Source organism: Protopterus annectens, chromosome 11.part0, assembly GCF_019279795.1.
Source record: "Protopterus annectens isolate FY-2018-M chromosome 11.part0, PAN1.0, whole genome shotgun sequence".
Lineage (NCBI taxonomy): Eukaryota > Metazoa > Chordata > Ceratodontiformes > Protopteridae > Protopterus > Protopterus annectens.
In genome coordinates this window covers 1,567,396,153-1,567,423,652 of record NC_056745.1, presented here as the reverse complement: position 1 = coordinate 1,567,423,652, position 27,500 = coordinate 1,567,396,153, and the positions used below count along the sequence as shown (strand labels likewise).

Here is a 27,500-nt window from a genome sequence, read left to right as displayed (position 1 = left end):
CACCACCCGATCCACATCCAAATCTGCAAGGCTAACAGAAGACTGAGATGAATGGATTGATGGCACAGAGTGAAGTAGAGGAGATTTTGGAATTTTGGATACCGGTTCCAAAACCGGGGACCGGCTTCAAAAAGAAAAGACAGTCTGCTCCGAGACCTGTGGAGCCGATGTCGGACTTTTTTTGAATCCACAGAAGTCTTGGAGGACTTTGAGGACTTACTAGATCCATCCTGGTCACAAAGCCTCCTGGAAAGAAGGTTTCAACAAACCCCTGTCAATAAGTTTCCTCAAAAAAAGAATGGCATATGGAACACGTTTCTTGTCAGTGCAAGGCACCTAAGCAGTAGACAATTGACATGGCAGTAACGGACATCTTCTGCCCACATTTAGGGCATTTTTTAAACCCTGACTTCATCAGCCATGACAGAAAATGGACCCACCCAACAACAAATATAATTAGCCTTCTAATAAAAAACAGGCTAAACATAAGCACACAAGCCCTCAAACTACGGCTAACAAGCACACACAAATTATCTAAGCAGATATTAAGTGATAAATCACTAAACTACACCCTAGCAAGTTAACTCTAACAGCTATAAAATTTTGACAAAAGGTCACCAAGTAATCACACAATACTATGACTAAGAACGAGGGTGACAGAAAGGTCACTGAATAAACAACTTCCAGTCAGAAATTTTAAATAGGCCTATGAAAAAAACGAGGCCAAATATAAAGCTATGAAAAGGCACACAAGGGAAGGGAAAAATGCAGATAAAGCTATACGAGTTTATCTAACCTAAATATCTAACTATTTTAACAATAAAATCTCAATCATTTTTAGAAATAGAATAATACTAAAGTTTTTACTGGCCCGAGCTAGCAAGAACATCCAGACAGTTGCAGCGGCAAACTAGATCTGGGGTAACTCTTGGTGCATCATGGGATAGGGACTTGGCCTTGAGCTTTGTAGTAGGTCGACTCGGAGCTGAGGGATCAGCTCCGAACCTATCAGTAAGAATAAACGGTGAAACAGAACTTCACATCACTGAATTAAAAAGCTTCTTCATAAAATATTTTCAAACACCAGATTTATGTAACATTTATAGTTAACTCAAAATACAAGATGCATGAATTATACTACCTATGTATGTTCTGAACAAAGAATTTAACAAAATTTCTACACTAAAGATGTAAATCAAGTCTAGTTCTAATTGTATTACTGGTCATGAAGACATGCAGAAAATGAGGAAATTCTGAGAAAGAACAGTACATGGTAACACCACAGGATATCTGAGTCCTTCACCATATTCCTGAGGAGGATGAACAGGTTAATAAGTGAATGAAGACCGTGTTAGAAGGGTGGGAAACTGCTGTCAAGGCATAAGATACAAAAATGTAACTGCAGTAACAGTGGGCAGTAGGACCACCATTGATGCACATGGAGGAGCTGCCAGCAGTTAACTGGGTACTACAGTATAGTCATAGAAGGTAATCAAGGACAGTGCAGTCACAGCAATTATTTGTTCTCTGAAGTCCTACTGCCTCCATTTCTACTACTCTTCAACAAAACCTTTAAATCACATAATAATCCATGTTCATTAAGTACCCTCTTCTTTCAGACATTTTTAGATAAACTAACAGTCTTTACAAAAGCAGAGGAAGACACTCACCTTGGAAATAGTCACATTTTCCATCCATGAAAATATAATTCACTAGAATCACGCTAAAAATACTGGACCACAGATGGAGGTCACTGAAAAGTAGTGTGAATCCAGGCTGTTTGGGGAAACAAAACAGGACAATGAATGATTAGGCGTACAATTTGACAGTTTCTGATGTTGCAAGTCACCCTAAACAGTCACTTTTTATACACACCCCATTCTATGCATCTTTTTTTCTTAGTCAACACTATTACTCTTCTGCAAGCTGCACTCTTGCCCTTCCACTGTCTAAAGAAGTGAAATGTGTTAGAGTACTCCTAATGAAATCTTATTGCTCAACTCTAGTTTTGTCTTCCCTGCAGGTATGTATGTTGTTGTATAGCAATCAGCCGTATGCAATTTTAATAGGGCAAACCCACTGTCACAAGGCACCTTGAGCGTTGATCCATAATTTCAAAAACAGCACACATGCAACTCTGCTAATAGAAGCCAATGCACTTTAAATCCAAATATCAGATTTATAGCTCAGCATCTTAATCTCCGCTATGATGCCTAACCTGCATAAATTCTGTATCTTTGTTAATAAAGCATGCATGCATGTTTGTCATTTAGAGAATGCTACATAAAGATTTATTTGGTTTCCACATATTCCATGAAAAAGCAAGTTTGCATTCAGTGGAACCTTCTACTTAAACTGCAAATACATATACACTAAACTCTGTTAACCCAAACTCAATCAGAACTCTTGAGCAACCAGAAAAAATACTTTAGAAATACAGTACAATTTTCATGTGTTGCACTTTTGTTTCCCCCCCGCAGAAACGTACCTTACATTTTGAGAGTTTTTAAAAGAAAGATAGGAAAAAATTCCTTCTCCCCAGCCTGAGAACAAGTCAAACCAAACACATAGTATAGGGTACAGTATTAGTCAGTCCTATTTTTAAAGCAACTCTCAAGCAACCAGAAACCAGTTATCCAGCATCTACCAATCCCCATAGATGCCGGTTAACAGAGTTTACTGTATGTATTCATCTATATACAAAATAAGAGAGCATGGTTGAATTTGAATACATGCTAGTTATACAAAGTGAATTGCTTTGATGAAAATATTTCAGAAAAATATTAACCTATGGAGAAAAGTATGAATGCCACAGAAAATGCTTGTGTGCATATATGCTTACCATAACAGCAGATCTTTGATGAGCAGGCACTGTAGCATTCAATAACACTTCAACAGCTGGTGAAATTTCTGGCTTAAAACTGAAGGACTAACATTTGCCTCCCATCAGGAATGCTTGTATGGAAGAGAGACTTCCATATAAAGGCAGCATTGCTAGCACCTTTCTCAATTCCTCCAGCCCTGAAGGCCCTCACATGAACTTCTGATTCTACTGCTACAGTAAGCTATTCTTTAGTCAAGTAGAGAGCAACAAATAACTGCATAAAACTATCTCAAAGAAAAAGAAAGCCAAATAAACAGCTTGCAAGAGACTAAGGAAAATCAGAGAAATCCCATTGATCGTTAGTCTCTAATGCAAATACCAAGAAGGCTTGGAGTTTTGTTCAGATGCTTTAATATATACAAACATCAGGATGGGTAGCAGACACTAAATACCAACAAACTAGTTAAGCACAGCTTACATACATACATGTTCACATCTCAACAGCTAACTACAAAGTGGTAGTCGGGCTCGCACATGCCCAGTATTTATACTCTAGTGCAAGCCCTTGGATAGCTTCTTAAAGGTCTATACACACATTGATTAACATCCCCCCCCCCTCTTAAAAAGATTGGCATACATTACTGGGTCTATATTAAATGTTCAAAGAGGCATTCCATCGAACGTCTTCATAGACACGTTATCAGTGACCTCACTAAACCGTGAACATTCAAAACAGCAATTTCTTTCTCTAGGAAAGAAATTACTTGCACTAAACACATGCACACAAATTCAAACAAAGTGGGGGGCTGAGCCCCCCCCCCCCCAACTAAATATACCAACTCCGAGATCACAATACAGTGGGGTAAAGGGCAATGTCATGGCTCAGGCCAAGTGATTCCCCCCCCCGGGGGGGGGGGGGATAAATAAATCGCTGACCTGAGCATTTGCCATTTTCGGATTTCGGTCTGACGGCGAAATGGCATTCGCTGTAATGCAGTTTTGCTGATTTAATATAGATCTGCATTACTATGTATATTAGAAACAAAACACAATGTTAATGTCCAAATTGCTTCATATCTGCTTCAGGATTTAAAGATTTTACCATATCTTGTAACAGTTGGGACTAGCAAATCTCCACCTATCCCCCTCCGCACTTGCCTGGTTTAATAGTTACCTATCTGGCAGGGAACAATCTGTCAAATGGCTCGCATCCTCTTCACCTTTCCTTCCCATCTCCACTGGTGTTCCCCAAGGCTCCATCTTGGGACCCTTTTTGTTTAACATCTTCACCAATGATCTTTACACCTCATGCAAAGGATCCTCCCTTATTCAGTATGCCGACGACTCCACAATTATATCCATCTCAAATAACATTTCTGAACTACACTCCCTGACCCAACAGGCCCTACTATCCACTGAACAATGGGTCTCTCACAACCTATTGATCCTAAATCCCAAAAAGACCAAACTCCTACTTTTCCTTCCCAGTTCTCTTTCTCATCACAAAACCTCCTTTTTTTTATTACATCTTCTAACAATACAAATATCCAACCTGACACCCACACAAAACTCCTAGGGGTCATTATCGATGACGAACTCAAGTTCAACCTACACATACTCCAATGTATAAAAAAAACAATAGTCCAAGTCTTTTAGCATACTGTTATAACTTGCGTTGTTGTTAATATTAGGGCTCTTTTTATTAAAGTCACATTGTCTCTATCAATCTTGCACGCGAATCACTGCATTTATTCGCACCTCTCGTTCCTTCTAAATCAGTCCCATTTGCGTTTAGTGTAATGTGGGGAAAACCATCCAAACTGCCATTAGCATTAGCAGTTTTTCAGATTTTCTAAATGATAAATTTGACTTTAATAAAAAGAGCCCTAATATTAACAACAACGCAAGTTATAACACTATGCTGAAAGACTTTGACTATTCTATTTACAAGTACAAAATGTTTGACATGGACGTGTGGATTTAATAAACTGTTCGTGCTTTTACTTGGTTGTGGTGTTTTTTTTTTTTTTTTTTTTTTTTTTTACAGTTTATCGGTTTTACGTGAGCACCACTTGTCCTTTTGTATTTTGGTTATCAGTTTTGATGGATTCCAGGTCGGGCACGGACATTTGTTTTAAGGGATCCGAAACAGGAGAACTTCGGAAACTTATCGGGCAATTGACGCAGCTGGTGGCATTGCTGACCCCCATAAGCCAATCCATGGCTACGCTGCTATCGTCATCGCCGATACCAGGGAACCAGGAAATGGTTCAACAACCGAGCGTGAGTGGAGGTATGGCTGCACGCAATGAAACACAAGTCAACGTGGATAGAGAGCAAACTGCTAATGCCAGTTTGAATGGTTTTCCCCACATTACACTAAATAACGCGAATGGGACTGATTTAGAAGCAACGAGAGGTGCGAATAAATGCAGTGATTCGCGTGCAGGATTGGATAGAGACAATGTTCTTCCAGGTACTAAAAGTCAACTTTCAGATTTTCTAAATGTTAAATTTGACTTTAATAAAAAGAGCCCTAATATTAACAACAACGCAAGTTGTAACACTATGCTAAAAGACTTGGACTATTGTATTTACAAGTACAAAATGTTTGACATGGACGTGTGGATTTAATAAACTGTTCGTGCTTTTACTTGGTTGTGGTGTTTTTTTTTTTTTTTTACAGTTTACCAGTTTTACGTGAGCACCACTTGTCCTTTTGTATTTTGGTTATAAAAAAAACAAACCAGAAACTAGGTCTACTATATCGGAACAAAAAATTCCTAAACCCTGAATATAGACTTACCCTGGGTCAGGCACTCCTCCTCCCCTCCCTCTTATATGCAGCCCCAGTTCTTACCAATATCCAGGCCTCCTCTCTAAACAAACTGCAACAGACTTACCATAAAATAGCCAGATTCATTACTAACTCCCCATACAACTCACACCACTGCATTTCTTTAAACTCTCTTCAATGGCTTGAACTTCCCCAGTTTCTGCTATCTTATCAATTTCATATGCTACACTCTATTCTTTATAAACCCTCCTTCTGTCCATCTCTATCTTCCTTAGTCTCCATCTACATCCCATCCCGGACCCTCCGTACTTCTAACCAACAATTACTTGATATCTACCACCCAAAAAAGTCAGTAAGCAAACTACTCTACAAACACTCCCTTGCCCATGCTTGGAACAAACTTCCCCTTGACTTGCGTTCAATCTCCCACACTTCAAAAATGAACTAAAAGCTTATTTTCCCAATTCCAGAACCTGCCCTTGCCATGACCCTACCTAGTCTTCCTTCCCTTTATGTACCCTCAAAAGGACCATACTTAGTACCTCATTACACCTCTCTCTCTCCAATGTGTCTACTATGCATTTGCACAATTTTCTACAAACAAAAAATGTGAATTGTTAAAACTATATCAATGTAAAATTGTTACTTAGCTTCTTTTTAATGCAACTTTAACTTTATGCATGTATCCCAACATATGTGAATCGTTTTGCTATAACTATTATCAATATTGTTTAAAATTTTACTTGTTTTAAAATGTATTACTGGAGCTTTTCTCCTTGGAATTTGGTTAAGCTGAAGTGGTTCTTTCTGTTGATGAGGCTTTGTAATATTACATACTGAACAAGAAGAAAGCACTCTCACTCCATTTGGTAGATTCAGTTCCTGGGTAACCATGATGCAAGATAGTAATGTACTCTGGTTGCAAGGACTTTGGAACAATTACTTTCGGACCTTTCATAATGACACCTTTGTCAGGCAAGATCTCATCTCTGTATGGAAAATAAGGTTGCACTTCGTGAGGTAAGTTAGATTGCTTTGACGGCCATCCTTGATGTCTTAGCTCATCAAGGCATGTGGAAGAACAATTTCTCACTTCCATGACTTCAAAATCAAACAGAACCTAGATTGTCATTCTGTTCAGTGGTATTTCTGGGTGATCTGGATAATTTATCAGCAAGAAAAAGAATTTGCCTTTCTTGTAGACAAGACTGAAATTGTACCTTTTGCAATCTCAGCATCATATGTTGCAGCCTGGCTGGAGCTGAATGCATTGGCTTTCTCAGGATAGTGACTAATGGTTGGTGGTCTGTTTCCATCTGGACAGGTCTACCATAAACAATCATGGAACTTCGAACATGCAAACAACTGCCAAAAGCTCTCTCTCAATCTGGGTGTACTGCTGTTCAGTTTGTCTAAGAGTTTTCGATGCATAGGCAACAAGTTGATCCTCTTGTAGAATAACTGCACGAAGTCCAAATTTCGTAGCATCACAGGAAAGTGTTACTGGTATGTGAACAAAATATCTGAGTGTCGGCAGACTTGCATATCTCAGTTTCAGGACATCAAATGCTCTTTGGCGTTGCGCTGACCCAGACCAGGATACATCTTTGTGTGTCAGCTCTCTGAGTGGTGCTGATAGTTGGATGAAGTCTAGAATTAACTTATCTTGACATGGTCAACTACCTAGGCAATGCTGCAGGGCTTGAACATTGCCTGGAGCTGGCATCTTGAGAATAGCTAATTGTTTTGAAGGGTCTGGTCGTAGGCCTTTACTTGTGAATAAATGACCAAAATAATGAACTTCTTGTAGCTTGATTTAAATTTCTGTGCATTGAGCTTAAGATTCACTTGATGCACCCTTTCTAGAGCTTTTCTGTGGTTTCTGTCATGTTCAGCTTCATCACGACCTCCTACCAGTATGTCATCTACTATACTAGCACAAGGATAGCCAAAAAAAATTTGCTCCACTACACGCTGAAAGACTTCACTTTATCCCAAATGTCATTCTCAAAAATCTGTACCCGACAAATGGAGTACTGAATTTAATGAGCAATGAGGATTTTTTTGTCTAGCTGAATTTGCCAAAATGAACACACTGTATCCAACACAGAAAAAAATAGTGGCATTTGGCATCAAGGCTGCGACTTCGACTGTGCACATTGGGTGATTAAGTATTTTTAGTGCTTTGTTCAAATTTCATGGAGCAATACATATTCTGATGTCATCTGAGCTTTTCTTATGAGCTACCACCATAGAAGATACTCACTCTGTTGGAGTTTCAACTGGACAAATCACACCTTGTCACACCATTTTAATCTAACTCTGCTTTATCTCTGTCCTGCATGGCTACTGGAACTTTACATGCTGGCCTGTAAATGGACTGACCTCTGGATCTAACTTCATGGAATACACAAGTGGAAGCTTGCCTAGTTTGTCTTGGAAAATATCAGCACATGGAGAAAAAACGTGCTGGGCAAAATTATAGTGGTCTTTTCTAACTCAATAGACTTCCTTATTAAATGAAATCAGTCCCATTTTCAGAGTCTGAGACCTAATAATGACTGAACGTGCCTATTGACCATATAAAATAAGTCGTACCTTCTTCTACTCTGCTGGAAGTAACATGAAAGTAGTACTGAGCCTTCGGTTTGAATTTCTTCACCTCCATAAGCAACAAGTTTCGCACACCTTGCCAAATTAAGCCTTTCACTTTTACACACACTGGCTAATGCTTCTACACAGATAACATTGCACTTACAACCTGTGTCAACTTTGAGCTCTGTGGGTTTGCCATTTACCTGAACAGTACAAAATACTTCATTTTTGGCCCTTAAATCAACTGCATTAACAGTTTCATGAAGCACTGACATCAACAAAGAGTACGCTTCTCACAGTCTAACTAACCAACTCGTTTTTTAAAATGTTCCTTCTTAATAAGAGTGTGGGCCTTTCAATTTACAAAATCTTTTCAAATTATTCCATTTATTACATTTGTGGCATTGTTGACCAAAAGCTAAACTCTTTTCCCTTTTAGGTTCATTGACTTCCACAATAATTACTACAGTTGGCAATGAAAGTGGGTGGCACCTGTTCACCCCCACCCTTATGCTTGCTTGCTGACTCACTTGTGCTTCACTGAGGCTGTGCGAAGTCTGGAATGTGCTACAAAGTTCTAGGGTTTACCAGTAGGTGTAGCAGGTGCTGCCATGTGCTTTGGCCTATTTCTTTTAACCACATGCTGCATACTACCAACATGAGCTTCATCACCGTGCTTTCTAGAGCTGCTGTCATTTGTAAGCATATTTGTGTGTTTTCTGTGAGCTCATACATCTGACAAATCACAATGGCCTTACTCAAAGTTAAATCACTGTCACTAAGCAAAATCTCTCTCACAGCATCATCTTTTTTACCACACACAAGTCTGTCATTAACTCATCTCTTAAATCACCAAATCTGCACGTTTTTAGCTTAATTTTTCAGGTCAGTTATATATGCTGCAAAGGTTTCATCACATTTTTGATCCCTTGTATAAAATAAGTGCCTTTCCATTGTAATATTTGTCTTGGGGTTAAACATTACTCTCAATTTACGTTTTAAGCACTCTGGGTCCTCCCTTGACTCAGCTTGTGCAACAATATGACTGTTTTCCCCCTCTCCAGCATAAATAGGTGCATACACAAATGAGCGCTCCCTTTCTATAGCTTCTGACCCACCTAACTTAAGCAGAATAAATGCCTTTGTACGGTCATCTTTATAATGCAGCCTGTATGAAAATGCTGTACTCTTGCTCAAACACTCTCCAGTTCTCAGCAATATTACTGTCAAACCCAAGTGCAGTGCATTTTCGAAATCCGTCTGCCATGACCACAAAATATACACAAACGCACTGAAAATATGGCCCTTGTAATTATGTACGAACAAACTATTCTGTGAGGTTGTTACATCCAAATGCACAAACTCTTCGAAATACTTTACTTTGTGAAACAGTCTCTGTAATGGCTGTACTTTGTGAAATAACTTTACTATAACACTGCACAAACATGCAAAAACTTTTATACACTTCTGAAAACTCTGAAATATTTGCTTGATATGAAAATACATATGCTTTATGAAAAATGTGGTCATTTCTCTGTTTTATGCCATCTGGACTTTATTTCAAACATTTCCATTGCAATTCAAATGTGTTTATCAATATTGTACATATTTGTTTGACAGAAAATTATTTAGAGCATTCTGTATGCCTCGTTTCATATTATGCAAATAAGAAATAGTGCTAAGCAAGATTTATACCTGAAATTTGTTTCTGACCTGTTTTACGAAATATGCACACTTTTGGGATGGTTCACTGCTGTATATTCCACACATCTGGAGAAGTGCCTTAAATAATTTTCGCCAAGCCATTTTAACCTTCATGCCCCTTTAGTATGCCGGTTCTGACTGCAGGCCCTATAGATATGTCATTTCTGATATGTCCTTTTGGAAATGCCACTTCAGACACCATGTCACTCGTTTATCTCTTACATAGGAGGCTTGGGGTTTTGTTCAGATGCTTTAATATATACAAATGCATCAGGATGGGTAGCATCTTTAAATGTGAATGAACTAGATAACAAACGGAGCTTACATACATGCTCACATCTCAACCGCCAACTACAAAATGGCAGTCAGGCTTGCACGTGCCCAGTATTTATAATCTAGTGCAGGCCCTTGGATAGTTTCTTAAAGCTACACACACATTGATCTACACCCCCCCCCCAAAGTCTCCAAGTTTGAAAGTAGATGAGGCAATGACGTGATTAACAGTTAAGCTAAGAATAATCTAATGCAGCTAGTCAGTAAGCAAAACATTAGTGTAATGCATGAAAAGATAATATACTGCAGCTAGTCTTGCTAACCATAGTTTAGCATTTACTGGTTTTAAATAAACTGCACTTTATCTGAGGCTAGTATTATTTAAGGGGGTCTGGTTAGAAATAAGCCAGGGGCAGGAAGGGAAGACCAGTGCTAACCCAGAGGTGTGTGCATGCCTCATAGATAGCAGTAGCAAATTAGCAATAGTAGGCTGTAATTGAAAAGTATGCTATAAAATAACCTACATTTCCAGTTATGTAGATAGTTGGTAATCGTGCTTTGAAGGGTCCAAGATGGGATTTATGCAAGGTAATGTCACTGGTGTTTCAAGGGGACAGTGAGCTGTAAGAGTAGAGAGAAAAGATATGTAGTAATTAAGAGTAGAACAGTGAAAAAAGGAAAGGGAGTTTAGATCAAAAAAGAAATACAATTAGCAGACTATTAAGGTTCCCATTTGATCTACCTTGCAGGTTAATAACAGTCACTGCTATACTTAGCAATAACCTGGTCAAGGACTCGACAATGGTAGAAGTTCAAATAAATCACTATTGCAGCAGCATAAAGCTATGGTATTGTATTCGGCAAAGGACTGGACATCCAGTCAGTATACAAAAGCTTTTGGGTACTTTCCTCGTGCACTCTACATCTGTTGGAGCCAGAGAGTGTGCTGGTATAAAAGGAGATAATTTCTTGTCTCAGAGGGGCTGTAACCACATGACCAGTACAAATTTTTAATCCTGCATCAGAGCAGATAAAGGAGGTGTGGGGGGATCATCATCCCAGCCAAAGGATAAAACAGAAGATAAATGAGAAGAGGGATGGAGGAAGGATACTAGTACTGCAACAGTGAACTATCCAATCATCTACTGTTACGGTAAGCGAAGTCACACAACTGCAACATGTTCATTACATCACTAATGCAGTAGCATAAAAGCTATGTGGGAAGATTGCCAAACCTTATACAGAGGATGCAGAATGCAGAAGAGCCCAGAAGTCCCTGGAGAATGCATCTAGGAAATCCGCTTTGGGCTATGGAATAGGGACTCAATCTTGTAGTGTTTTGCAAAAGTGCATGGAAGAACAAGTTGTAACCCCTAAAATGGCTTTACAGTTCACCCCTTTCCAAAAGCTGCCGAAGTAGCCATAGCTCTAGTGGAGTGTGTCCTAATATTCTGGGTGAAAGGGGCTTTTTCTCTGATGAGAGCAGCAGACAAATAGCCTGGGATAACTATCTGGATATAGTGTTTTGGAAATGTTTGCCCTTTCTTCTACCCTTCATATGAAATAAGATGGTCTGAAAGCCTGAAATCTTTTGGGGATGGAAGCATTCTATTCCTCTATTTTTAGGTTGGAGAATGAAAACAGAAAGGTGAATGGACAGATTCAGAGTGAACTTGGAAACCACATTAGGCATACATGAAGGATTAGTTCTAAAAGCTACTTTAACATTATGAAAGACTTAAAGGGGCTGGGGGAAACTGACATTAGGGGTTGTAACTCATTCTGAGGTCAGAGCAATGGTTTTGAGTCCAAATGAACTTGAGAAAATACTGAATAATTCCCATATGGAGTTTGTCAAAAGGAACCATTAGGATAACTGTGATCATCTAAGCCTATGATTCTGGAGAATTCCCTTGCAGTGGTCATGGACTGATGAGCCAGATCCAAGAACTGTACATAAAAATGAAATATTTTCTGCAGGGAACAACACTTCTCTCATGATGCCCTAACAGACATCTTCAGAAAAGTCAACCCGTGATATGGGGTTAGGGAAAATTTCTCCAGGTTTAGACTGAAGTCTAACTTAGTATTATAGCCAAGAGAAAGGATGTATGGGTACCTTGAACAGATTCTGCTAAGATGAGGCAAACATCCATATATGGTTAATTGTGAATTTCATGAAGTCTGTAATAAGGCACCTACTGGAGGGCAGACGTTTTGTAAACCTCCTTTGAGATGTGGAGTCTTCAAAGAGCAAATATGTAAACTAGAAAATGTAATCCAGACACACAAAATCTTAACACATGAAGTCTTTGTGAATTGGAATGTGATAGTAAGTTACTAAAAATTACTGCTTTGCAAGAAGGGGAAATAGACTGTAGGGTCAACATTTTAAAATTGGAATTATTAGAAAGGAGGTTATTACAAAGATCTATACTGGTTTCCTGGTGTTCACCTTCTTGGATACTAGTACGAATAAAACACATTTCCCAACTGGGACTAAAACAGACCACCACCTTGTGCAATCATCTGACAGAATCTGAGGAAAGAAAATGTGCTTCCTGAAGATATTCCTGATTCTGAAGGACACCTAGAAATTTGTAACCCTTTTGGATAATTGCTAATATCTCAGCATTGATTACTTGCTTCCAAAAAGGTCAAGGGAAATACAGGTTGCCTGCTATTTTGCAGGGTTGACTGAGGTGGGGGAGGGGAAGTAGTGCTTAGTCATGCAATTTTCTCTGTGCAAACTCCTAGGAGCCACTGCCCTTTTTTCTTATTGTCCCCCCTGCCATTTATTTTTGTACTACTTTTTCCATGATTTTTGCTGCTATAGTTTAAAACTCTTCCTGAAAGGATAGGAGGATAGTTCCTGCTATCGCCCTCTCTGCCCATCTTAACATGTGTGCTAACATGGTTTGTTTCAGCATCTCTGCTTAGTTTATTGGTTGTAAGTGGGCTAGTTTCAACTTTTGTGGTACTCTGAGCCTTTTTGGCCATCTTTGCTCTGCTCTCTTATGACAGAAAAACAAAAAACTTCCCAAACACTGTCTTCCAACACCACGTGAAAAATCCACTACGAAAACTGCGTTTGAAATATGTGGTGTTGGAAGACAGTGTTTGGGAAGTTTTTTTGTTTACCTGTTTCAAACCATTTTCAAGGCTTGGGCTCTTATGACAGAAGGTAATACTCTTCTGAAATGGGATTCACTGTTTGAAACAAAGAATGTTGTGATTGGCTTAAAGATGGTCTGTTTTGAGACTTACTGTGCCAAGATAAGCTGGGATCATTATCTTAGTTTCCACTCACTTGTCTCTTACAGTTTATAGAAGTTTTCTGTTGAATCCATTTGCTTCTACTGTGAGGCAAGTACTGAGCATTGCCCAGATTTACACTACAATTATTTTATTTTATTTATTTTACATTTGTTAACCGGGAAATTCCGACTGGACCAGGTCCATTTTCAGCGGAGGCCCGGGGAGAAAAGCTCCAACATCAAGTTATACAAATACAGTACATCCAGCATAATACACAAAACAGGTTACATCATGTATGCTGAGCATAGTAATATAACAAGAATTAATAAAAACACTCCAGGTAAAAGATATAGAACATGGGTAAAAAGACAATGTCAGTCATACTTTGGTAAGAAAAGAAAATATATCAAGTAAGATTCTAAAAGTTAAAAGTACCCTTTCAGATGACCAAGCCTACAGGGGATCAGAGCTCCAGCCTGTGATCAGAGAGGAATTTGGGGAGTTAATAGTAGTATGGGTAGGGTTATGTGATACAAGGGCATAACCATGTACTAAGAAGGTGCGATTTGAGGGAGTTTTTGAATATAGATGTGGAGGGGGCAGTGGACACAGATAGGGGAAGAGAGTTCCAATTTCTGGCAACGGTGTGGGAGTAGAGCGCTTTCCCTGCATTATTGTTAGCCTTGGTGATGGAGAAGAGATTTTTCACTGGATCTTAGGTATCGGTTTGTAGTATAGATAGTAAGTAGGTTGGACAATGAGGGGGTTTTTTCAGGATATTTGAGAATATTGTAGGCTGTGCCCAGCTGGTGATAGTTAAGTAGCTGTGGTAGCTCAAGCCATTTTAGTTCTTTTAGTGCAGCACAGTGATGGGTTCTATAGGTTGAGTTAGTAGCAAACTTGGCTATTTCATTGTAGCATGATTCTAGTTTGTCTAGGTCACATTGTCTGATTTGGGTAAAGATTGGTGCTGCGTATAATAGGGTTGAGAGGAGGTGGCTTTGTGCAAGAGTGACTCTTGCTTTTTGTGAGAGAAAGGACTTATGCCTGTATAGGGAGCCTAGTTTTTTGTGTACTAGTTTTATGGTATGTGAAATGTGAACATCAAAGTGGAGATTATTGTCTATTTCAATGCCCAGAAGTTTGGTGTGGTTAGAAGGGGAGATGGTGGTGCCGTCATTAGAGGTTATGGTAAAGGAGAGGGTTTTTTTTGATCTATTAGGGGTAAATAGTAGCAGTTTTGTCTTTTTGGGATTTAGAATTAGTTGGATCCCAGATATCCATTTTTCTACTGAGATAAAGGTATCTTGAGTGAGTGTACGTAGGGTGGTGGGAGATGAGGCGGAGCAGATTAGAGTTGAATCATCTGCATATTGTATGAGTGTGGCATGTTGTGTAGAGCATTTGAGGTTATTTGTGAAAATAGAGAACAGCGGGCCCAGTATAGAGCCCTGTGGAACACCTATGGTGGCTGGAAGTTGTGTAGACAGAGTTCCTTTCCACTGGACTGATTGTTGCCTGTCAGACAAGTAGCTTCTGAACCAGGCTATAGTAGAGGAGGTGAAGGATAATGATGTTTGTGAGTCTAGTAGAATGGAGTGGGAGACCATATCAAATGCTTTTGAGAGGTCTAGGAAAATGGCTGATACATATTTGTTATCATTCCTGTGAAGGTTTATATAATTAGTGAAAGATAAAAGTGCTGTGGTAGTGCTGTGATGTGGACGGAAACCGTGTTGTGTGGTAGATAGTAGATTGTGTGTGTTAAGAAATGTCATCACTTGCAAGTGGATGCATTTCTCAAGAATTTTGGATAAGGGGCAAAGGATGGCAATAGGTCGGTAGTTGGAGAATTCATAAGAATTACCTCCTTTATGGAGAGGAATGATGCGAGATACTTTCCAGAGTTTGGGTATGTAGGATTCTAGTATGGAGCGGTTGATAAGGCTGGAGACAGGATATGATAAGGAGTCACTAGCCATTTTTAGGTATGCAGCAGGTATGTTATCAGCTGCTAGTGTGGTTGGCTTTAGTTTTAGGAGGAGTTTTTTGATAGTTGAGGTGGGCACTGGTGATAGGCTGAAAGACGGGGTGGCGTGGAATAGGTTATGTTGTGACTGAGGTAGACTGTTTTTGGTTATTTGACTGGACAGGGCCAAGATGGATTTAGTAAAATGGTTATTAAATTGAGAAGCTGTGTCTAGGGTATTGTTAGTAGAGATGGGTGCTGGGGTTGTGGTTTTGCCTGGCTTTAGTAGGGAGTTAATGGCATGCCAGAATTTTTGTGGACTATTTGAATATTTCCTTTGGGCGCTAAGAAAATAGTTTTGTTTGTTTATTTTGGATTCAGCCTTGGCCTTGTTTCTAAGCTGTTGATAGTATTGTCTGGAGCTAGGGGTTTTGTCAGTTTTCCAGATTTTCCAGGCTTTATCTCTAGCTTTTAGTAAGGCTCTGGTGTCTCTATTTAGCCAGGGTGCATAGTTGGCTTTAACTCTGATGTTTCTGCTGGGATCTAGACTATTAAGGATGTTAGAGAAGGTTGTATTGAAGTAGTCTACTGCCTGGTCTAACCCGAGTGTCCGTAGTGGTTCCCAGTTGCAGTGGCTTAGGACAGTATTTAGGTATCGTGGGGTAAGGTTACGGTCATCTCGTACAAATTTGTAGACGACTGGTTTGGGGTGATTGGAGTGTTTCTGGAGTAGGAAGGTGGGGAGATGATCACTTAAGTCATCTGGGAGGCAGCCTACTGTATAGTTTTGTTTGGGATAGTTGGTTAGTGTCCAGTCCAGTATGGATTCTCTCTGTTTTCTCATCTATTCTAGTTGGATCTTTAATTAGTTGAGAGAACCCATATAGATTGATATGTGTAGAGGGGCTGCTGGAGTTACAGGTTGCCCAGTCAGTGTTAAGGTCTCCTAATAGGATCGTTTCCTGAGGTAGATTGTCCTTTGTCCAGTGTAGGATGTCTTCTATTATGAGCGAGTTGTTGCCTGGAGGTATATAGCAGCATATTATATTAATCTTCTTGGTGTTTCTTATGGATAGGACAGAAAACAGGACTTCAGCAGTTTGAAAAGTGGGTGGTGTGGTGTGCAGGAGCTGGAGGTTAAGGGTGTTTTTAAAGAGAATGGCTACTCCTCCTCCTTTCCTGTTTGTTCTATCAGATCTAAGTGTATTATACCCTGGGGGAAGAAAGACTTCATCTTGGATACTGGGTGTAAGCCAGGTTTCTGTAATGGCGAGTATATCAGGGTTGTAGTGGGCTATGAATGCATGTAGGTCTGTTAGCTTATTGGTAATACTTCTTATGTTGAGATTTAGGATTAGCAGGTCAGATGTTTGTCTAGCTGAGAAGGGACCTGGATTTGGGTGAATGTCACCAGAGGTTAGCAGAATTTGTAGGAGTGTCAGTATGTGTTTTTTAATATTAATTGTTTGCGAGCTTGGTCTATGAGAGTTTTTCTTAGTGTGATGAGATGGTGTAATTTTTGTTAATGAGTAATATGTAGTTGTAAGATTTATGATTGTAGGGCAGATGTAGAAGTCTGAGTGAGTTGGAGAGGGTGGGCTAGTGTGGGTAGTGTGATAGCAGTTGTGCAACGGTAGATCTGTTTGTAAGGAAGTTAGGAAGGTTAGCGATAGTAGAGCTAGTGATAGGGATGTGAGTGTGGGTAACATGATACTACTTTGAGTGAGAAGTACAACTAGGATTGCTGGTTGGTTGTGTGTGAGGGTAGAGTTGTGTTGCCTGGGAATGTGTTTTGGGAGTGGGATCAGTGTGGGATATAATTGGATTGGGGGGTGGGGGGAGGTAGGATGAGTGGGTTGGGCTAGTTGTTAGGGAATTAGGGGTTGGACTACTGGTCAGGTGATTAGGGTTTAGAATAAAAGGAGAAGTAGTGGGGGCGGGTGAGAATAGGGGGCAGGGAGGGAGGAGCAAGCCCGAGCGCAGCGAGGGCGAGCGAAGCGGGCTAACACTGACTAAGTGTTTCTTTAGGCTTTGGTAAGTATGTAATGTTAGCTTAAATTGTAAAATGTTCAATTGAAATTTTAACTGTAATTTAATATGTTTGCACGAAGTTATAGGCTATGTTATGGGCACAGAGTATAATTTTCTGACATTCTTAAAAGGATATAGAATTAAAGCTGGGGTTAGTTACAGATGAAACAGGAGAGGAAATGAAATGCTCTTTTATAGATTTGAGTATTTCTCAAAAGAAACTTGACTTTAGTTGGGGGGGGGGGGGCACTAACTGGAGAGCAATATACAACTGTTTAGTCCTGGTGATGTACTTATCAGTACAGAGGTTTGACTAAGGAACTATACAGCAGAAATGTACTAATACACTCACTAACATTTGTTTAAGTTAATGCAAGTAAGGTATTCAATTGCTGTGACCTTTGTGCATTTTATAGTTTTGCACATGAATTTGGCATTTTAAAGTTAAATTTCTGTTACCATTACATTTCACTGTTACACTGAAGCCTGATCCATCCAGACATGTTCTTCTTTTCCCAGTTAGGGGTTGCCACAGCAGAACTCTTGTATGCTAATGATTGGCAGTAGATTTTTACGGTGCCAAGGTGCCAGCTCAACGCCCAACCTTCAACGAAGGCACGCCCATTCACGCATGTCTTTTGAATGCGGGGAGGACATGCAGACTCCACACAGAAGTCGCTCCAGCAGAGAATCTAATGGGAGAACCTCTTGCTGTTAGGCGACAACGCTACCGCTGCACCACCGTGCCAAACCACAGTCTTAACTGCATTTTAGGTTATTACTTCTGCTGCTTTAATATATGTGCTTATTTGCTGGGTTCTTGCCCTCCTGTAGTCCTTTAGTTGTTACTGTTTGTGCCTGCACTATTTCTAGGTTTAATAGCTGTAGCTAGGCTAGTTTCAGTTTTTTGGGGCACTCTGACTGCTTTGGCATTTAGTCATCTTTGGTCTGTTCTCTTATGGCAAGAGAAGTAAACTTCCCTCAACTGGGATTCACTTTTTGAAACTCCAAAGAATGCTGTGACTGGTTGAGGGCTTGGGTATTTGTTTTGAGTCGTTGCAGAGGCAGTTAGAAGTGCCCTGTAAAACTACTCCTGAAAATTCCTCAGTATTTAGCTGCACAGGAAGCAGCTAATTTGTACATTCAGAAGCACCCACCCCTCAAGCTTGATCTTGGGCAGTCTTGATAAGAATCTACAATGCAAGAGCAACCACACCATCATCACCTTGTAGAACACACCCATAGACATGGACATCCACTTACCTGCCATCTATGCAGCAAGCTTGGCGGATATAGGCATCCTAAGGCAGTGCAGCAATTGCTTCATGTACACTGACCACCTAGTTCTCCAACAAACAGAAATGGTATGCAAGAGTTGTTGTACAATGTCACTGAAGGCAAGGCTCTCACAAACACCTATGACACTAAACAGGTTGTTGGCAACATAAACACTGCACTCACCTGCCATGGTAAGGACCAGACATACACAACAGGGTACATTTTTTTGGGTAGGCTTGTATGGGCCCTAGGGCCGATAGCCTAGTACCTACCTATGAACCACATATGCTGAGGCTCAAATATAATCTCCTGAAAGCACAGAAACCTTCTAGACACTGCATTCTTAAAGTATCCTCAGCAACCTCTACAGTACTCACCACCACCAAACACATACACTGCCACATTCCACTACATCAAAACTGCTAAGCCCATAAGGCATACTACCACAAAACCCAACCTTTTGGTCACAGGAGACTCCATTGTGGGAGAAAGATGTCCCACTCACCAGGCAAAGCAAGAAGTGTGTGTATGTCACGGTAAGCTATCAGGGGCCAGGATTTGCCAAATCACACATGCACTCAGCTCAATTGATCACAAGTACCAGTATGACTATCACAGTGCAGGTGGAGCTAGTGGATTGTGTGCCACAAGTTGGTATGCGCATAGCATTAAGCAGAAATCAAACTGCTCCAAGGGTGAGCCCACAACATGAACAGAAAAATGGCAGACTAATTGGTTTAGTTTTTGGTGTCACTTCAAGAGGGTGCAATATCTGTCAGCATGGGAGGATTTGGCCAACAGATTATGCTGCTCTGCCAGGGACGCTCTACACTAGTCCTCTCTAAGCTTTTGAATATTGGCCAGAACTGTCTTCCCCAACTGTGCTTTTTCACGCAACGTCAAACTAACAAAACTTCCAACATAGCAAACCTAGAAAATTGAAATGTGTTACTAAATCAATGTCAGGAACCTAAAGAAGAAACTCTACTTCCTCCAAGCTTTCCTCACCTCAGGTGATGCAGATTGTGCAGTTAACAAGACATGGTTTTAAAATTGTGGACAGCACCCAGGTATTGCAAGGCTACAATGCCTTCCATACATTTAGACAAGCTACTACACAGGCAGGGACTTAATAATGGCGGTATCTCAATTTACAACAACAACAACTGCACCTCAAAAAGCTTGGTCAAACAGAATGACATACTTGAGCTTCTCCATGTCCAAATCATCACAAGCAAAGTCATGTACCACATCCATACTAGCTATAGGTCCCCATTCTATGACTCGGAAAACCCACAATGCACTTAACACTGGAGTCCCTTACCGTTCAACCCAATACCATATTCATGTGTGGCTAACTACCCCACTACAAAGTGGGAATCATTTATGACTCCATACATGCAAGTTCCAGAGATTTCAAGACCTTGTCAACACAAACACCCTAGGCCAGGTAATTCATATTTAAACTGATTTTGACTATGTTGCAGGAATATTAACTGAACTGGAAGTTAGTCAGTGTTTGCTGAATTTTATTTGCTAGTAATTACAGGTGTGGGGGTAGCCACATTCTTTGATTTCCTGTCCTTGCCTATTTAAGTGGTACAGTGTGAAATATTTTCTGCTTAAAAACCTCAGCTTTGGCCGGCTAAGAACTTGCTGTATTCAACTGGACGTATAAGAGAATTTAAGTACCTTTATCTGCACTTTTTTTTCAAAAAATACAGTATTTAAATTGATTTTAACTGTGTTGCAGGAATATTAACTGAACTGGAAGTTTTGACTCTGCTCTTCAGTTTAGGGGCCTTGAAACTGCCCGCCCCTCTTGTAAATTTGTGTTTGGATACTCCTTCTGGGCCCATCTCATTTGCTCACTCAACTGAGTGCAGTGAGATCATATTCTGATTTCAGGCACCCCTACTGTGTACAGAGAGATCATCTGGGAAACAAAAAAAAAAAATTAAGCTTGTTCCCTGCCTTTCCTGTTAAGTGGTATAGACTATTTGTAGGCTTCTGAGCCCCCAAGCCCTTCTGTGTTAAACGGAAGCCTTCTAGCTTAGTTTTTTTTTCTTATAACTAGCCAGTTTTCTAGTTTCAGCACTCAAATCTGTTTCTTTGATCTCAGCACTTGTTCAGAAAAAAAAAATTTCATCTGCTTTTACTGTACTTGTGTTTCTACCTACTTTATTTTACTTTTGCATCATCTTAAAAGTACTCAATTGTTTTTATTACTGCTTGGTGTAACTCATTCTAAGTCTTTTGGTTTAAACACTTGGGCTTCGGACCAGTTGTTTTGCACTGAGAGGGTTTGTGGTCTGCTCTGTAGTGGCAGAACAGGTAGCTCACATCCTTCTAGGTTGGGAACTGCTGATTGAGGGCTCAGTGTCTGTTATTCTAAAAGTGTATTAATTCCGGTTTAAGCACTTGGGCTTTCAGGCCAGTTATTTTACATTAATAGGGTTCATGGGTCTGCACTCTTGTGGGAGGAGAGGGTTCGTGGTCTGCACTCTTGTGGGAGAAGAGGCTGGACTCTGCCCTTCTGAGCTGGGAATTTCTGGTTAGAGGTTTATAGTGCCTGAATATTTGAACTGTATCTTACTGAAATTGGTACACCTTGTTTGCTGTAGCATAGACTAGATCCAGGCCTGCTGAATCTAGCTTTGTTTATATGCTTGTTGTTTGTTATTTCCCTGGAACGCTAATTCCACTAATATGCGGCTTCTCAGTGCTTCTGTGGATCACTAGTGATATCTGCATTGCTTACTGTACTTATTTCCTTGTTTCACTTGAAAGAAAGTTACTGTTTGTCATTTTTGCATTTAAGTTACCTGTAACACATTGCACTTAAGTTACCTGGCACTTGCTCACTAAAGCAATTATACAAGTCAGCACTAAAAATTAAAAGCACTACACCCTCACTCCCCACTGGCCCTTGTTTTCAATTATTAAGGAATTCCCAATATTATTCTAGCATGTCCAAAGGTCAGTTGTCAATCTCCTCTCCGGTCCAGCTGGAGAATATGGGAATCTTGAGGCAATGTTACAACTGCCTCATGTACACAGACAACCCTCTCCTCCTCCCAACAAATTCCAACACATGAGAGATGCAACCATACAGCCAAACTGGAGGCTAAGCTCTCTCAACTCAGTACTGGCATAACCAAGTCAGGAGGAGAAGGAAACCACACTCACTACAATTCCAGTCTCACATAGACCTACCACGACAGCAAACCAAACACAATCACACAAAAACATACTCGGAGGCTCTAAATAAAGATCTGCCTAAGCAGCAGAGACCTCCAAAGCAGACACCCAAGCAACCACTACCCCAAAACAAAACACGTGCAACACATCTCACAAAGCCAGTGTGCCGAACAGTCACAGCCCTTAAGACTAAACACCACACCTGATACACTTGTAATAGGTGACTATCATCAGGCACACAGACGTCCCGCTCAGCAGGCTGAACAAGGAGAGGGTCACTGTGAGCAGCCTGTCGGGCGCTAGGATCCGCCACATAACACAAGCACTCAGGTCACTCCAAGGCAAGTACAAATATGACTCAGTCATTGTCCATGCTGGTGTGAATGAACTGAGACATACCTCCCTGGACTACATGAAGAGAGACATAAAGGAGCTCTCTGAGCATGTAAGCCCAGGCCCTGACCTTGAGTAGCATCTTACCCTCACCAAGAATGCTGCCACAATATGAAGACAAGATGATCAATTTCAACAATTGGCTTAAGTACTGGTGTCATTCAAAGGGGATCCAATACCTGTCAGCTTGGGATGATATGCTCGACAAGCCACGATGCTTCGCTAGGGATGGCTTGCACCTGTCACCCCTGGGCTTTCGGATATTGGCAAAGGCTCTTGCTACCCCCATAGTGCCTTTTTTAGGCAAGGCTCAAAAGACAAACCCACCTCCATAGGTATCACAAGGGATAAGAAACTAAGAGTAATGCTACTCAATGCCAGAAGTCTAAACCTCAAGATGCATGCACTCGAAACTCTCCTTAGCATAGAGAACATCGATATCTGTGCAGTAACAGAAACCTGGTTCAGGGCTCCCGAGAGCACCCCAGCACTACCAGGTTATACCTCATACCATGCTTTTCGGCCCCAAAACTTGGACTGAACCACAAAAGGAGGGGGAGTATCGATATTCATCAAAGATACCCACACCTCAAGGTTGGTGGCAAAGCACGAAGCATCAGAGACTATCCATGTGCAACTAACAGTGGGTAAAACTGCCTTCCAGTTTATAGCCTGCTACAGACCACCCTCCCAAACCCAGGAACCCCACTCGGCCTTCCTGAGAACACTGGAAAATATGAAGGTCTCTCCAAACACCATTATATTGGGCGACTTCAACTACCCAAACATAGACTGGGAGCATTACTCTAGCTCCAACACCCTAGCCCAAAGGTTCCTAGAATTTATAAACTCAAATGCTATGGAACAACTTGTTACCACTCCCACAAGAGGAGAAAACATACTGGACCTGATCATCACCAACATGGGGACTCTATGCTCCAGACCAGAAATGTATCCCTCACTGGTAAGATCGGACCATAAACTAATCTCACTGGATATTCACATCCCGACCCCACCCCCTGCCCAGAAAACCACAGTGAAAAACTTCTCTAAAGCAAATTTCACACTCCTCAAAACCGAGGTGGAATCCTTCAAAGCCCCCGGGCCTGTGGAAAATACGGCCCAGACCGCAGAATCCTTTATAAACGCATTCTATGAACACCTTCAGGAATGCATGGATCATGCGATCCCAAATAAAACCAAGACCCAATCCTCCAAAGGCAGACGTCCTGTCTGGTGGACCCCAGCAATAAACAAACTATACGATAGAAGGAGGAAGCTACTAAATGATAGAGCAAAATCCCAAAAAGGGAAGGCATCACTGATCAGTATTAGCAAAAAACTACTGGTACTCATAAAATTGTCTAAGGCCAGCTTCGAGAGAAAAATTGCACAGGACATGAAGGATAATCACAAGGCTTTCTTTAGTTATGTTAGGAAACTGGGTGGTAATTCCCAGATATGCTCAGAATTAGTCCAAAATGACAAAAAATACACTGAACCCACAGACATTGCCAACATCCTAGCTGACAGGTTCAGTGCAAACTTCTCCCCCCCCCCACCAAAAGGGCAAATATTTATCCCAGCAGAGTGCTGCCCCCCTGACATCTCAGATGCCCAGGTAAGAGCCGCCCTCTCCAAAGCAAAAAACACAGCATCAATGGGACCAGACGGTGTCCCGGGCTGCGTCCTAAATAAACTCCAAGAAGAGCTAAACCCAAACATAAAACTACTATTCAGTCTCAGCCTTACTACAGGATATGTGCCCAAAGAGTGGCGTACAGCAACAGTGGTCCCTCTCCATAAAGGTGGTGCCTCAACGGATCCTGGAAACTATCGCCCCATAAGCCTGACTAGCTCTGTCTGCAAAGCTATGGAAAGGATCATCATGGACCTCATAAATAAAGTTATTGGGGACCTACAGACACTAGATCCTACCCAGTTCGGCTTTGTTAAGTGCAGATCCTGCCTCTTAAACCTGGTTAATTTCTTTGAAACAGTCACCAAGGCCACTGACGAGGGGAAGGTGGTCCACACAGCCTACCTGGACCTCACAAAAGCCTTTGATACAATACCCCACTCGGACATTATACATAAGCTCACCAGCTTAAATATAAACCCCTATGTCACTAGATGGATTGCAAACTGGCTCAAGGACAGAACCCACATGGTTAGAATTGCTGGAGCCATGTCAGACTCCAAACCAGTTACAAGTGGTGTCCCACAAGGCTTAGTCCTGGGACCTCTCTTGTTCGGTATATACTTCTCGGAGGTACAGGCCAACACAGAAGGACTGTGGCTGACCAAGTTCGCAGATGACTGCAAACTGGGCGCCATAATAGACTCTCCAGCCGACATAAGCATTCTCCAAAAGGGCCTCATAGAAACAGACAACTGGTGCCAGAGCCATGGCCTCAAGCTAAATGCCAAAAAGTGTATAGTCATCCCCTTTGGCAAAAACAAAGTGCCCACAAATTACCACAAAGGTGGTAATCCATTAAGTACAGATGTAGTAATTACGGACCTGGGGACCCAAGTTGATAGCAATCTCTCATTTGACAACCACATAGCCAAAGTGGTTAGAAAAACATTTTATATAGCCCACCTAATCATGAAGGGATTCACATCTAGATCAGGGGAGATCATCGTGCCTCTTTACTCATCCCTCATCAGGCCCATAATAGAGTACAATGCCCCTTTTGGGATGTACCTTACCAGACACCTGCAGCAACTGGAAAGACCCCAAAAGTACCTCACCAAGAGGATCAAAGGGCTCATACAGATGCCATATGCTGCCCGGTTAAAGAAACTCCAGCTCTACTCAGTGGCATACCGCCTGCTCAGAGGCGATCTGTGCCTGACATATAAAGCCATGTCCAACCCGGAAATAATGGACATGCTGCACCTCAGAAAATCCAAATCCCATCGAGCTACTGGCTTCATGAGACTTGAACCTCAGCACTGAAATAAATAAGACCTGCTGGAGGGACAGATTCGTAACCCAGAGGCTCCCTTCACTCTGGAATAAAATCCCAGTCCAGGTTAGGCAGAGTCCCTCATTGACTCTCTTCAAGAGGAATCTTGATGAGTGGATGGGAGATCATAGGTTTACCCCGGGTATCACTTCTGTGTCACTGTTAGACAGAGGCACAGTATACTAACCTCGAAAAAGGGCATAGCAAAATAAATTTAAAATGGGTGGCGAAAGCCAAACACATTCCGGCTAGGCTTATAAATGCCCTAGGGCAGATAGCTTGGTATGAACCTATGAACTAGGGGGCAGAAAAGCACTAGATTTGGTGCTCACCAACACTGGGGAACAATGCCCCCCATGTAATATCCTCGCTAGGGAGTTTGGAACCATAAAGTTGTCGCCTTTGAAATAAAAACAAAACCCAGACCCCTGCTAACTCGAACATTTAGTAACTATTCCAAGGCAAACTTCCTACTATTAAATAACAGCTTGGCAAAATTTCAACCCCCCCCTCTCCAAAAACACAGAAACGGCTGTCTATGTGAAATTGCACACAGAGACCCTGTACAACCATGTCAATAGATGCATACAACAGCTGTACCTACCAGTAATCAACACAAAAATACAACAAAAACTATCCTGGTGGAATCCCAATATAAATTGGTTGTACAACAAAAGGAAGTCATGGCAAAAATAAGGAGATGCAATGACAAGCAGGATTTAAAAAAAACTCTCATTAATCTAAACAAGTAAGTCAGAGGAAAATCAAATCTACCAAAGCCAAATTTGAGGTAAAAATAGCCTCCTAAGAGGACAACTACATGGCTTTCTTTAGCTACATCCACATCCTCAAAGGCAGTACACAATGTGCAGAACTAATTGAAAGTCAAGCCACCTGCACTGACCACTGCCATAGTCCATGTGGGTTGTAAATGACCAGAGATGTACCTTCCCTGCTCTAAATTGAGACAGGGTGGAGCTTTCAGATTGTGTCACACCAGTCTCCCTCACCCACTCTCCAACCAGCCTTCTGGAAATACCACTGAATATAACCCCATCTCCAACTGGCACTATGTCCTAGACATGCTCTCCAAGGCCTAGAATACCAAATCAATGTGCCCCAATAATATCCCAAGATGCCTCTAAATCATCATGAAAAATGACCTATCAGGGCCACTAGAATCATTGAACTACAGCCTCCAGACAGGCTTTGTGGCACACGAATGAAAAATTGCAACAGCCATCCCTCTGCACAACCTTGGGCCCATCCACAGACCCCAGAAACTACAGACCCATAAGTCTTATTAGTCTCTTATGCAAGACATGGAAAGAATCATGGAAATTATCAACAATGACGAAGGAAATCTGGATACAACCCATTTGGGTTTCGTCAAGGGCAGATCATGCCTGGTCAGCCTAAAGGACTTCAAGGTCACCAAGGCAGTGGACAAGGGCAAAATGGTACAAACTGCTTACCGTGATCTGGCCAAGGCATCTGATAAAATACTCCACTTGGGCACTGTAGACAAACTTATGAATTTGTTATAAGTCCCTATGTCACACAAGGGATAGCTGTGTGGCATACATAAACACACGCGTGCATGCACACACACACACACACACACACACACACAATACATATATATGTACACACACAAAAAAAAGGATTAAGGCTATGAGATGTTAAGCTGCTCCCCATGGTCCAGGGTTTGGAATCCTCAGTCTCCATTTGTCAACTGTGCGACTAAGCAAGTCACTTAAAGCAGTAGTCACTAGCCAGAGTTTGAAAAGTCCATGTGGATCAGGCTCTACCTTGATTAGCAAATACAAGTGTGTGTGTGTATATTATATATATATATATATATATATATATATATATATATATATATATATATATATATATATATATATATATATATATGGGTTCCATACACTAGATCGAATTTTCACTAATTCGAAATAGTGCATGGAATGCTAACTGCAGCAAAACTGCACTTAATCGAAAGTGCACTTACGCAAAGTTCAGTACAATGATCGGGTGTTGTACTGAACTTCCATGCAGTACTCATGGAGCTTAGGGTTAGGGCACGGGTCATAGTAAGGGGACAGTCCGTAGGGCTAGACATAGCAATGTCCTCCACTATGGTGTGATAGTTACGAACCATAGGGTTAGGGTAAGGGGATAGCTTTACTAAGTATCCTC

The 27,500-nt window shown here is 41.1% G+C and overlaps 1 protein-coding gene across 1 annotated transcript in view; it reads right to left on the bottom strand.

Annotated features, from left to right (window-relative positions):
• The window catches only part of LOC122815962 (putative cation exchanger C521.04c), a 362,397-nt gene that overhangs the window by 77,900 nt on the left and 256,997 nt on the right, over positions 1–27,500 (bottom strand). Inside the window, exon 4 of the mRNA XM_044088849.1 lies at positions 1,671–1,776. Coding sequence (XP_043944784.1) covers positions 1,671–1,776 — 106 coding nt within the window. The remainder of the gene's footprint in view (positions 1–1,670; positions 1,777–27,500) is intronic.